A 13,476-nucleotide genomic window follows, 5' to 3' on the forward strand; every position below is an offset into this window, starting at 1 on the left:
AATGTGTTCTTCTAGGTGAGCTGCGAGCATGGCCTACTTTATCCCGGTTACTTCTGGACACTGGTAGCCTGTGACCTGGACAGTGGCCCTTTCAGATGGCGTTTTCGAGACTATCTGCCTAACATGGACGCAGTACCTGGACCGAGGCGGACGTATGATCATAGATCGCCACCTTCCCCACCTAGATCGGAAAAAGTCTCAACAGATCGGGTCATGTGTTTGAAATCTACTTGACCTCGGCCTTCGGTTTCGGTTTATTATCACATTACTGCTTGTAGCATGTGTTGGAACCGAGGTCCGATTCGTGGGTTGAGCCTAAGTCGGCTACTTAGTGACTACACAGCCTTTTCTAATCTTTACAAGGATTCCAAGCTTACATTATGAATACAAAATGCCAAAAATCTCTCTATGATTCCAAATTGCTATAGTGCAGCCCAAAATTAAGTAGCGAGGATAGATCAGACCAGTAAGAAACATATTTTTGGCACTTAATCAATCTTCATGGTAGCAAACAAACAAAGAACCAGGGGAAACAGACCCGGCTCAGGTGTGTCTTCAATCCAAAACAACTATCCGCCAAAATAACTTTATGGGCCCCTTGTCCTTAAATTAAGACCACAGCTTCTCTATTATGATGTCAGTATGGTCACATCTTAATTTGAGTTACTTTCCTGCCTGCGTGTTGACTTCAGCACCTTTCTTTTGAAAGGGCTCCGACTGTGTGTTAGACCTACCAAAGATGCATAGTACAACGTAGTCTCCATTTCACTGTCTTTCTTTGAATCCCAGGTATACCCCTGAGGGTTATTCGGATCAAAGAGCTTACTGCAAGTTGCGTATTGTTTGATTTGATGGAGGAACCACTCCAAGTGGCGGCTTACAAGCGGGTTCGTAATCAACATGGCAATTCTTAGTTTTCATGTATCGATCAGCCAGGGATGTGGAGGAACTCGAACACTTGGTGATGGTTATTGTTGGAAGCCGCACTGGATAGAGTCCAGCTATCATTTGTCGCCACATGAATGTCGGCATCTGGTCCACGCTTGTATAGAAATATCATCACTTGTCGTTGCGCCGTGTCTATGAATAATCCACGGTGATAGTTATTCTTATTGTGAAATAGGTTCCCAAGTCTCAAAGTGAGATTAATTTGCTTGCAGGTCAATTCAAAATATAATGTATATCACACCAGCTACAGCGCACCAAGGATTTTGTAAATCTCCTTGGCATACAAATCGACACTCTCATTTCCCAAAGGGCGGGCACTCATTTTGTTCATGACATAGGCGATTGTCATCCGCCGGCCACGGTCCATAATGAGGAGAGATCCTCCCCAACCACCCCAGAAGCAAATATGATCATCCTCTGGAATACAAGGAAGAGTCTGTAAGGAAGGCAGTCCGACCCCGAGACCATATCGGGTATAGAGCAGAAGAGCCGGGTCTAGCCCTTTGGCCTGCTCTTCCATCATTTTATCAAGTGTACCGGAAGAGAGATACTTTTTGCCATCGACGACACCATCCAGAGAGATGACCGATCCGATGCGTGCTAGAGCACGAGCATTCGAGAAACCATTTGCAGCACCAATTTCGGACTTTCTAAAGCCAGTCTGATTTGGTAGCGTAGGGTCCATAGCCGACCCAACCATCGCTCTCACTACAAGACTTGCGGCATCGATACCATCAAGCGACACTGGTGGGGGTGGAACAATATCAGCCGTACGCGAATAGTCTTGTTCCGGTAACCCAAGCCGGAAATCGGCGCCGAGTGGAGTAGCGATCTCATCCGAAATGAATTGAGTCAGAGACTTGCCACTTATCCGTCGCACGAGTTCGCCCATCATATGGCCCCAGCTGATTAGATGGTATCCATGCTGCTCGCCCGGAACCCACCAAGGAGCTTGGTCGGCGAGTCGGTCCGTAGCTTTCTTCGTATCTTGGATCTCCTCGGCAGAGATCAATCCATCCCATGCCGGCACTCCAGAAGTATGACTGAGAATATGCGACACCTTCGCATTCTCCTTGCCGTTGGCGGCAAACTCAGGCCAGTAAGCAGCAACCTTCTCGTCCACGTCTATCAGGCCGCGACTGGCGAGAATTTGTACAGCCAGACAGGTAACGAGCTTTGTGGAGGACCACACTCCTGTGATGGTGTCTTCGGTCCATTCCTTTGTCTGAGCTACATTCATGTGCCCGCCCCAGAGGTCGAGCACTGTTTTGCCGTCCACATTGATACAGAGTGAGGCACCCAGCTCATCTCCACTGGCAATTCTCTGCTGTAGAATCTCACGGACCGGGTTGAATTTTGAATCGCAATAACCTTGGACTTCGGCCATGATGTTGCGCAGGTTGTAATGCTAGATCGAAAGTCGTAAAGTTCTGTTCCAGAAAAGCTTTCTAAGTCAGGGTAAACTATGACTCCATTAACTTTGAAATGTGCCCGGATTCCAAGCCTTATAACTATCTCAAGGATGTTCGTTCTCACGTCAGCGAGTTTGAGGCTACGGCAGCCCCGGGTCAAAGCGGAAGGATCGTAAATACTTAGGCCATCCTCTTTTGCATGGATGTCTCGGCTTGAAATGAATCTTTAATGGGCCTCATTCAAGGTTTTGCTCGAAAGCGTCAGGTTTCCCACTCGTGAGAGCTTGACTCTGGAAACTGTTTCCCTGGACTACGTGATAACTGGGCGCATTGCTAGCGTGAGGATCGGGGGGGCAAACTCAGATGTAAGCAAATAATGTGCTGCAGCTCAGCTGAGAAAGGGTACTCTCGACTGGTAATTGCTCCTTGATTGAGAAGCCAATCAATTTTTCTCCAGCAGCGGTCATCTCGTATGCATGCGTCATTGCTGTTAATCCATTTTACACGATATTTGACCTGCTCTGGAGCAGGATGCCGCGCCCATATTGAACGCGCTCATAGCTGGAGGCTTTGTACCTGATGGTGGATGGAACCACGTATTTGGGATTCTTGGGCGACTGAACCACATGACTCGGTGGATGTTTAGCTTCGGGCAGTGGATGCTTGGGGCTTCCGGTGCCGCCGATCTGTTGTGGACCATGCAGTGCTTTACCTTGTCTGCGCCGGATGGCTCCCGGTACCTGGAAAAAGTGCGCTGTCCGGTGATGGTGACAGGGGCACGACAGTCGCTGTACTCGCCGGGACTCGGGTTCAATGAATTCAAACACATATACTGTAACCTCGAGAGCGGAGAGGGACCAGAGTCAGGCAAGGGAAGCAATCCAGACTCGAAGGATCGCAAAGAAGCTGATGAGTCGCTCAGGGATCACGGGGCTGCTGGAACGCGGTAATCTGGATCAATGGTATAAATGCCTTAAAGCCAGGCACAGATGGAGCAGAGAACTGGGCTTAGTGCGCGATGAACTGGGAACAAGCAACAACATTCAGGTTTTTGGCGTAAGCCCCTGGGCATGTTGCGACCCCGACATGGCTACATCCTCCAAAGTCGTCCCTCAATTCCCTACTATATCCATGACCACTTCTCCAACTCTTGCAAGTGATAGCTATTATGAATATACAAGTGTCTGAACCGGCTGCTGGGTTTCCGGTCGAGAATCCGACAGAGTCCTACTGGCAAACCCCGCCTCTCCCTATCTCAGACCACCGCACCACTCCCCACCTGCCCCCTACGGCAGAATACTGCATTGTCGGCTCCGGCATCACCGGCGCCAGCATCGCGTACAAACTCTTGAATGCTAACCCCTCGGCTCAGATCCTCATGCTTGAAGGGCGCACCGCCTGCTCCGGTGCCACTGGACGGAACGGCGGGCACTGCCGGGCGGGACGGTACCTGTCATTCGCCGACAATTTGGCGAAATGGGGCGCAGAAGAAGCATGGAAGCTAGAGGCTCTGGAGAGGGCAACCGTGCGGAATGTGGTCCAGCTAGCGCGGGACTTGGATATACCGTGCGACCTCGTGGCGTCCGAGACGGCGGATGTGTTTATGGATCCCGTTCAATGGGAGGCTGCTTTGGCAAATATGAAGGCGCGCGAAGACGCCTTGGCAGAGCTCACTTCGGCCTCGATGCCAGAGGAAAGTGCACACGACGACTCCATACGGCACGAGTACAAGATCTGGTACGCGGAGGAGGCACGCGAGAAACTCCTGTTCCCCAAGGCTCTCGGTGCGATTGCGTTCCAGTCGTATACGCTTAGCCCTTATAAACTCGTATGCTCGTTGCTGGAGCACGCGGTGCAGCGGGGCATGAATCTGCAGACCAACACAATGGTGACGTCTATCGACTGTTTGCCAGCCTCCGCACCTGCCTCGCAGCGACGGTGGACAATTTGCACGGCGCGTGGCAATATTCAGGCGAACAATGTAATCCTGGCGACGAACGCTTACACAGGAGCACTCTATTCGCCCCTGGCATCGTTCATCATTCCAACCCGAGGTCAAATTGCTGTTGTACGCCCTGGGAGTAATATATCTGGCTCACCGGTGCTGAGCCGGAGTTGCGGGCTTGCAGATGTCGTCGCAAGCCCATATTACCATTCTCGAGCACCAGGACTGAGCGGTGAGGGCGATATTGTTATGGGTATGTCTTCTCCCGGCTGCTGTCTAGCTAATCCTTGATTGCTCGCGAGCAAGCCTCCCGTGATGTACAAGGGAAGGGTACAAAAAGGGTATGGTTGGTGGCTGACAAGGTCCCATAGGAGGCGGCCGCACCGTCGCACCTGGCCGTGAGCAGCCCGTCTTCGACGACTCGACCATCCACCCTCTCGTCTCGAAATACTTAACTACCCAGCTGGCAATCTATTTCGGAGCTGATACATGGGGCAGCAACCCAGTCGATCCCGTTGTGCAAGAATGGACGGGTATCATGGGCTATACGCGCGATACAGAGCCGATTGTTGGCCAAGCGCCGAGAAGAGAAGGATTGTGGATTTGTGCCGGATTTCATGGACATGGTAAGGCAAGAACTTTCAGAATTATATGAGGAACGTGGGTTGGCTAATGGAGAATCAGGCATGGCGCTGGCATTTCAATGTGCGGAAGCTACGGTGCAGATGCTGATGGGGCAAAGTGATGATGTTGAGAAGTGGTTGCCTCAGTCATATAAGCTGGGACGGGTGCCGGGAACGGGGTTTGAGTAGCTCGGTTCTAGACGGTGTTCGCAACGTGACATATGCTCATGTTCGCTTCGATTGCCAAATAGTGTTGAGTTAGTCTATGTAGGCTGGCTACCTAGACGAGGACGCAAACTAGCTGAGAAATTAAGTTACATTACTTTGGCAATGACTCATTTGTAGTTACCAGTGAATATGATACAACCCTATATGGATCACCGGGGGTAGAGCTTAAATTTACCTACCCAAATATCTACCTAACTTCTTCCAGTCATTAAATACTCCTCATTCCTCTACTGTTGATTATTTCTCATACTCAAAACGACATCCCCCATCAAACTCCTCGTCTTATTCGTCTGACTATCAAGTTCTACAAGGGCCAAGCTCGACAGGGTGGTGAGGGACATAATTTCGCCCGAGAGTATGTTGTTCAGACATCAAATCTGCACGCAAAACACGGAATTTATAAGTACCAGCAGGTAGATACTACGTTATCGCTCATATTTTCTGTTTTGTGATTTGATTATGCTGACACTGGTAGTGCTACTCTTCCCCAGCGTATCGCACCTTTCATGGACGGCATGAACCGCCGTAACAACCGCGGCTGGGTTATTGATGTACGATTCGCCCGACCCTTGTTCAGATTATGATTTTTTAGAAAGGGAAACTTTCCATCTAACATGCTATCTAGGATTATGATGTGACGATTGAGTTCTACTTCCGCAGGTTTGCCGAACTAACCAAGGTCAACAGCGACCCGGAATGATGAGCTGTTAGATCTATCTACTGCTTTGAGACCGGATGGTGTGTGGACAGCAAATGAAGAGGTTTCATGAAATATTATAAAATATAATGGTTGTCTACATCACGTACTAGAAGGATTGAGAGGAGCAGAGGAAGACTGCGGGGACTTGGTGGTCTCGTGAGTTTGGCTGCCTGAGAAGATGATGATCTCGGGAATGGTTGATGGTGGAGAAAGATGTCGATTGAAGGCAAGGAGGTCGAGACGTAACTTGAAACATTTCCTCATTCAATAAACATATTTTGAGCTGTCTTTCTATATTTGTTTCGATAACCAGCTCTCCAGTTTCCTGGCTGTAAAAAAATCTCCGACCGTAGTATTCCACTCCGGTGACGACTTTTGCGGTCGCAGTTAGGCCTATCGCGAAGCCAGTCTCGTCAAAGTTGTAGATATCCTCAGGCAAAATACCGTACGTGGAAATCGCGAGATCTACTATATCAAACTGCTCTCGAAAGATGAAATGGCACGATTAAACGCAAGAATACGGATGGGTGCGTCACTCGCTAGTGGATGGATTACGTTACGTCAGGTAAAGTCACAGGGATCTTATCGCCCGTGATGGAGAGAATCTGTGCTGGACCCTTTTAACGTCGCCACTGACAAATCCAAAATACGAGAGCCATCAAGCAACCCAGGAAGTCTATGTAAACATCTGGAGAAAGACTGCTTTGAAAATACTCCTGTCTATTATTCCGCGTCCTCCTACGAAACATGCCCACTCATTGCATAGCTCATCCCAAAATGCAACCACAAGCTCCGGGATCTTCGTCCGGTCTGTCCCAAAGTTCCCACGCTCGTTGGCTCGCCCTCACGCACCGCGACCGTTCTTACCACTCATCCTTTCTCTATGGCGTCAAATCCACAAAGATTTACTGCCGCCCTACCTGCTCTGCTCGTCTTGCGAGAAGAGCCAATGTTGTCTACTACGACACGGCAGACCAAGCGCGACGCGACGGATTTCGCCCGTGCAAGAGATGCCAACCAGACAACGCGGCATTTGTTGGAGACGGCGAGGAGGTTGTTACAAGATTCATAGAGCTTTTGCGGGTAAGGAGGGATAATTTGACGATGAAACGAGGCTTGAAGGAGCTGGCTAAGGAGGTCGGAGTAACGCCGAGCTATCTGTGCCGCGTGTTTAAGAAGAGAATGGGGATGACGATAGGAACTTACTTGACGGAATTTGAAAAGGAGTCGAACGAGGATGGGCCCGAGAGTTCAGCAACAATTCCCAGTCAATTTGGATCTGATGTGAGCTCAGGGACAAGGCTGACACCGCCAATAACGGAAAGGAGCTTGCAAGTGCCCGTCGATGAACTGCAGGGGGAGTGGTCGAAAGAAGAAGAAGTAGGAAATGTCGCGGAGGCTTTGAACTTGAGCTTTCATTCTCATTTTGACGATTGGTTCTGGAGTGAAGACTATTTGACTGAAGACTATTTGACTGAAGACTCCTGGATTGCAGGGTCCTGGAACGAAGGATCACGTTACTGAATGGACAGTAGCTAATGCCTAGGTAGTCAACCAGTGCTCTTATGGTAACAATATTGATATGGATTGCCCTTATTCAATGACACCCTGCACTCCACGTAGAATACCCCCTTCATTCAGAATATTTCTCATTCAGGAACGCCCGAGCGAAATGTACGTCTGGTACATTATAGGCAACCACGCTACAAATCATCTTTTACCTCATCTCCAGATATGCAGACTCTACAGATGTACTCTGGTAGACACGGTGTGCGATGATGCTGAAACAGAGGAGTTCGTGAAGACTGTTGTACTAGACTATGTTGAACTACTTTATTGGTCAAATAATAGAACTGTTTAAATACAAAGTTTTGAGAGACCCTTGCGTGTTTTCGGGGTTTCGTAACAGCGATAATTTATTTACCATTGAATCCTCCAATCCCATCCCTTGACTTTGATCCTGACCCATAGAAAAGACAGAAAAGCGGCCGCATAGCTCAGTCCAGCAAAAAGAGCGACGCCCCAATATTTTTCTTTTCCTGTCGCCTCCACCGCACCGAGAAGGCCTCCAGCGATAGGAATACTTACCAGTAGTCCTAAAGATACTACCGTGAAGCAAGTCGCATAATAACGTCCATATTCTTGTGTTTCGCAAAGCTGGCCAAGGCAGATTGGTGTCAAGCTAACATTGGAGCCGCTGCAAAATCCGAAAATTAGAATAAAGACGACAAGAAGTGCGGAGTTATCCAGGTTTGGTGTGACTATGTCTGGCAGCCAGAAGCATAGAACTGATACCGTGCAAAAGAATAAGGAAACAATCATGGTATTGTATCGGCCGAATCGGTCAGCCATATCACCGGCCACATACCGGCCAACGCACGAAGCAGCATTCAGGATCGCGAGAAGCTGATATGCAAACGCCGATGACCCCGTCAGGGCCGCGCCTTGAGAAAGATGCTGTCTATCGATGTAGTAGATTGGCGTGTATGTGATGGGAATGAAATATGCCAGATCAGTCAAAAGGACTCCAGCGGTTGTGCCTGCCATTGCTCCAGTCCCATCAAGGAAGATTTTAGGGTCCGGCAATGTATCTCGCCAGGTGGTTTCTGTTCCTTTCCGCGGTGGGACTCTGCTTCGGCAAAATGCCACGCTAATAGCACAGAGCACAAGCAGCACGAATCCCAGGATCCGTATCGACCATCCCCAGCCGACTTGAGGGAGGAGTGCTTGTATCATCAGCGGGAATAGGACGCCACCAAAACCACCTCCAATAAATGCTATTCCACTGGCAAGACCGCGGCGTTTCATGAACCAGTGGGCGACGCATCCCATGGATGGAGTGATGAGCAGGGATGAACCGATCCCTATCAATATAGAGAAAGACAGAAAGATCTGATAGTATTCTGTACCGCCATTAGCAAGAGAAAAGAACACCTGGCAGAATCAGGCAAACGGAAATCTCAGCTGAGGGCCACGAGAGTGGATATAAACGCGAGGTTATATATTATGGAACTCGGTCTTACCTGTAGATACGCTGAGCGTGAAAATGCCAACCAAAGTGCAAATGGACCCGGCAAGGATCAGTAAGCGAGGACCCATTGCATCAAACGTCGGCCCAATCTGCATCCCACAGACCCAGTTTAAGAAGGCGTAGACTGAAAAGATCCAGCCAATATTGGATGAAGAGACATCAGGTAAAAGTACTCTTGAGATAACAACCTCGAAAACCCCAGTTGTATTGTAGATGCCCAATGACGAGGTTAAGCCACACCACGCACCCAACACCACTAGCCAGGCATCACGCCCACCCTCGGGATAAGTAATCTCGGCGTCGAAGGGCACTTGGTCATCTGTGGCGGAAAGGTTGCCCGTCCCTTTTTCGATATCCGAAGGTGAGGAATGCTCGTTGCCAGGGGGTACGTTTTTGACACCCAAGGTGTCCGAAGTCCCTATTGAGGGCGAATTGTGTTCGAAAATTGGCTCCATCTTCCGTTTTGGTTTTCGTTCGGTAAGTCCTCCAATTACCCGTAGCAAAGAATGAGAAATGACGCGTGTTTGTGACTCGGAACTTTTCCATTGTTTTATATCTAAGTAAGAGGGGGGGACGCTCGGGGATTACGGGGCATCTATATCCAAGTTTACATATACTATGACGATTAAGACAGAGACAGAGACATCATCTAACCAGGAACAGGGCAGAGGAGCAAAGAACGCAGAATAGATGTACTAAAATTGGCCAATCAGAGCCGAGCGAACTCAAAGTGACCAATCAAAGCCAAGTTTTAACCGTGTACTCAAAATATCCAATCAGAGCCAAGGCTGGCCGCGTAGTCAATATGGCCAATAATTAGTTCAGCGTGTATATAAAGGAGGAATTCTTTGAGATGATACAGCACTTGAGGTATGGTGAATGATGATCTCCTATGTGAACCTACATAGTTCGCTCACGAGCCTCAGTTTCTAAAAGCTTTTAATACACTGGCTTTAGCCCATTTGGGATGTCTAATGGATGTGTAAGACATGCGAGGTTATATTCTTCTCCCTGGCCAGCAGCTTCCATGGCCAAATAACCGGGAGCATACTATTCAATATTCTCTCTCAATTGTTCACCATACTTATTGCTGTTGTATGTTTTCATTTTTTGATTATTTTGAAACAGCCGTGCACGGGTCTTGACTGTCATTTTTGACGTCTTTCTCGATGGTATTTCCAATCATTTTATATGTGTTTTCCGACTAATGTCCCGGCCTTCTTGTCGCTGTCTCTCTTAACATCTTCCGATAATTGAAGGATAAAAGGTGGCAGAGGAAAGATGCACCTTGGAAGGTCTTTACAGCGAATGGAAATCAATAAAGTAAAATGCCAGTAATGCATCCGAAAGCAAATCTATGAACAGGCTATTCTAAACAAAAAGCAAAGCTAATGTCGCATATCAACATATCCCATATACACAAAGTGGATGATATAGTACAGACATCATGCACATGAATCATAAAAATCGAAAACCAAGCGCCGCTATGCATTGTCAGCGCAAGAGAAGCTTCTGTTAGAGGCATCCTCATTAATCGCCCGACCAGAGACGTAAAGACCAAGGCCACACATGCAACCACCGATCACCACAATGCACATGTTGATAGCTGTGAGGAGGATCTTGCGAGGAGAAGAGAACCATTTCCCCCAGTTCAGGTGCAACCAGTAGACACCGGGGAGACCGTAGCTGAACCAAGAGGCGAACAGCGAGCTGATCAGACTCAACAGGTCGCTGAAGACGGGGATGGCGTCGGCAATAATCCAGGCGATGATCCAGCAGGTAAGACCGATTGCGACCCAGGATCCGAGGGACTTCAGGTCACGACGGTGCATGTTGTCAGTGCCGCGGAACAATCGGACGTAGATATACTTGAGACCAACGTGGCCATTTACCACACCGGCGCCAATAATAGTAGGGATGGCAATGCCGTAGGCAACCTTGCTCATCAAAGGGCCAGCGGATCCCAGAGCCGGGGAGGCAACAGCCTGTCCAGCATAGTAGTAGATGACGACCGCAGCCACGGTATAGAAAATAATCTCAAAGGTCTGCAGCATGTACAGAGCCTTGGGAAAGTCCCTTGGCTCACGCATCTCCGCAAGCAGACCGAAGAAAGCAACGTGGGCACAGTAAGCAAAGACAATGTTCGTCACGGCAGTGAAGGCGTGATACAAATCAGTGTCGATAGTGGCTTTCAGGGTAGAATATCCGTGGTCCTGGACACCAACTGAGACCATGGTAACGATAACAGCAGTCAGGATACTGGCGAAAGCTATAAAATGAGGGTTAGCATGATACTGTAATATTGGGAAGGAATTATCTCACAAGCACACGAAATGTAGGTCATGTTCCTCATTGTGCGAGGAAGAGAGCACACCATACAGATCACGAATCCAACAGCAGTGAAAACCATAGTACAGGTGCCATGATCGGTGACCGTGTTCATCATGACGCTGAAAGTCAAAAGGTGGCTACCCATAATGAAGATGGAAAACAACAGCTGTCCAATACCGAAGAGCTCACGCCCAAACGCTCCCATCAAAACCTCACCCGCATCGGCCAGGTTCTGAATGTGAGGGTAACGCTGGTGGAACTGTCCAATAACGTAACCAGTGTACGTGGCGAGAAGACCGAGACCGATGATCAACACAATGGCCGGCGCAAGGCCAAGGGAGGCGAGGGTAGCGGGCAACGACAAGACACCCAGCGAAACGGATTCAGCGATCATGACTGGGTTGCGTTAGATATTGTTCGGTCACGCGACACGTTACTCTCTTTCGCGACAGCACTTACACATTCCAGCTTGCCTATCAATCGCAAAGTTAGATATCGGATTTTTATAGTTATGGGCAATGCGCATGAACTTACCACCACTCCATAGTTTTGTACTTGATCTCCGCATTGGTCTCATCACCAAACGCGTCCTCGTAGCGCCGGACCCCATCCTCCTCCAAAGTCTTCTCCTTCCATCCTGACTCCGAGTCCACGTCAACGGGCTCGGGCTTTGGAGTGACTCCCTCGAGGATCATATTGTCGGTACGTTAGGTCGGGGAGGATGCGGGAGAACAAGACGAGAGAAAGAAAAGAAGACTCGAGCCGCAATAGATAAGTATGTGTGCAAAAAATTCCTTAGCTAACCGTGGGTGGAGCTCAACGTCGCATGAGCCAACCGAAACCCCCGCGACAGACTTTGATGGGAACTGGGGCAAGAATTCTGGGGCCCGGAACTTCTGGAAGGCGGGAGCTATCGGCCTTATCGTGAAGGGTATTTCTATTGCAATATTCTATTATGAAGGTAAAACGTGGTGGCCAGGGCCCGTTCCTGCACACAGATGTTCGGTCGCGATCAGCAAGATTTAAGGGCCTTCGGCCCACTCCCGAGCAACATTATGGACCCTTTTAATCCACTTTTATTTGGAGTTGCGCCAATCACGGCCTCGGGTCGGAGATCAATTAGATAATAAAAATCCCGGGTCCCGCGTGGGTGACCCGACGGTAGCCGGCTTCGTTGAATCCGATCTCAACTACTCCGACGCCGTCGGATTATTTTTGCACGTTCCGTTGTACACGGATCATGTTCGCATTCAGTACGCGAACGCGACTTTTCAAGAACATGCACTGGGGACAGCACAAGCTAGCCTACGCAAGATCTTCTCTGTAGAGATCGGCAGAAATTTTCTTACCAAAGCCAAGCCCGGGTGGCCACTGAAGTAATAGAAATGCGACTCCAACCGTGGCCGACAGCGGCTCGAAGCGCGCCATTGCCACTAACAGAAAATTTTAGTCAGGGCACCCGCATTAAGCTTCGGCCATTGACCGACTATGCATGTCCGACTAGCTTGGCTATGCATTGTATGACAAACATCTCTTTCAGGCGCCAATGAGCGTGCTCTAAGGTGGACCGATTTGCACTCAAGATAGCAACTACTCCATTATTCTGACATCTGGAATCGGCATTTTCATTTAGTGGCCCGGTCTCTCCGCATGTCGGCTCGTTGATTGTTTCCTAGACGGGGGAATTTTCTGGGGTCGAAATATATTAACAGTCCTAATGCCGAAAATGACCTGCCGGGGAGATGAAACGAATGACTGTATAGCTTGTATTATTGATAATGGAAAAGGGAGATGCCCGAGTCTATGCACATTGACGCTAGTTAGAGAAACATCCCAGATCCTTCAATGTCACCCTGTTGCAGGATCTCCAAACCTACACGTAATCTGGGGGCCAGACTGAACCCAACTTCCTGAATCATTCTGCTCCGCACTAATCCCATCTCGAAAGCATCCCGCGTCTCGTAGTTACTGTGGAGTTCCCCATACCCAATCATTGACTTATATCGCGTCATAGCGCCTCGCAAACTGAATTTCAAACATGACAATGCATAATCCATGCATCGGGTTATGCCTTTTGAAAGCAAGAACCAAATATCCATCTTCCGGCAACATAGCAATATCACATTTCGGCGGCTTCCTGACCAAATTCACCTTGCCACTATAAGTTTCACTTCCCTGTGCATAGCCACAAAATCATGTTCATGCAAATGAATGGGGTGGGGGACAGAAGACGCAGTTTTGGTGACCGCATAGATCCA

The 13,476-nt window shown here is 48.9% G+C and overlaps 6 protein-coding genes across 6 annotated transcripts; 3 read left to right on the forward strand and 3 right to left on the reverse strand.

Moving 5' to 3' along the window:
- Positions 1–1,192: 1,192 nt before the first annotated feature.
- Positions 1,193–2,335, reverse strand: N7498_004718 (serine hydrolase domain-containing protein; the record flags this gene model as incomplete). The annotated part of the gene is made up of 1 exon (XM_058451780.1): positions 1,193–2,335. The coding sequence occupies one exon, from the start codon at positions 2,333–2,335 to the stop codon at positions 1,193–1,195; it is 1,143 nt and encodes a 380-aa protein (XP_058308318.1).
- Positions 2,336–2,986: 651 nt separating this feature from the next.
- On the forward strand, positions 2,987–3,310 carry N7498_004719 (alpha/beta-hydrolase; the record flags this gene model as incomplete). Its single annotated transcript, XM_058451781.1, has 1 exon — positions 2,987–3,310. One exon carries the CDS (start codon positions 2,987–2,989, stop codon positions 3,308–3,310), a length of 324 nt encoding a protein of 107 aa, XP_058308319.1.
- A 218-nt stretch (positions 3,311–3,528) lies between these two features.
- Positions 3,529–5,117, forward strand: N7498_004720 (NAD(P)/FAD-dependent oxidoreductase; the record flags this gene model as incomplete). Its single annotated transcript, XM_058451782.1, has 3 exons — positions 3,529–4,558; positions 4,677–4,931; positions 4,990–5,117. The coding sequence occupies 3 exons, from the start codon at positions 3,529–3,531 to the stop codon at positions 5,115–5,117; spliced, it is 1,413 nt and encodes a 470-aa protein (XP_058308320.1).
- Positions 5,118–6,633: 1,516 nt separating this feature from the next.
- Positions 6,634–7,380, forward strand: N7498_004721 (uncharacterized protein; the record flags this gene model as incomplete). The annotated part of the gene is made up of 1 exon (XM_058451783.1): positions 6,634–7,380. The coding sequence occupies one exon, from the start codon at positions 6,634–6,636 to the stop codon at positions 7,378–7,380; it is 747 nt and encodes a 248-aa protein (XP_058308321.1).
- Positions 7,381–7,776: 396 nt separating this feature from the next.
- On the reverse strand, positions 7,777–9,342 carry N7498_004722 (uncharacterized protein; the record flags this gene model as incomplete). The annotated part of the gene is made up of 2 exons (XM_058451784.1): positions 7,777–8,759; positions 8,880–9,342. The coding sequence occupies 2 exons, from the start codon at positions 9,340–9,342 to the stop codon at positions 7,777–7,779; spliced, it is 1,446 nt and encodes a 481-aa protein (XP_058308322.1).
- Positions 9,343–10,371: 1,029 nt separating this feature from the next.
- Positions 10,372–11,913, reverse strand: N7498_004723 (uncharacterized protein; the record flags this gene model as incomplete). Its single annotated transcript, XM_058451785.1, has 4 exons — positions 10,372–11,156; positions 11,210–11,614; positions 11,678–11,691; positions 11,753–11,913. The coding sequence occupies 4 exons, from the start codon at positions 11,911–11,913 to the stop codon at positions 10,372–10,374; spliced, it is 1,365 nt and encodes a 454-aa protein (XP_058308323.1).
- Positions 11,914–13,476: the final 1,563 nt, after the last annotated feature.

This window comes from Penicillium cinerascens (genome assembly GCF_028974065.1).
Source record: "Penicillium cinerascens strain IBT 15544 chromosome Unknown contig_5_segment0_segment0, whole genome shotgun sequence".
Lineage (NCBI taxonomy): Eukaryota > Fungi > Ascomycota > Eurotiomycetes > Eurotiales > Aspergillaceae > Penicillium > Penicillium cinerascens.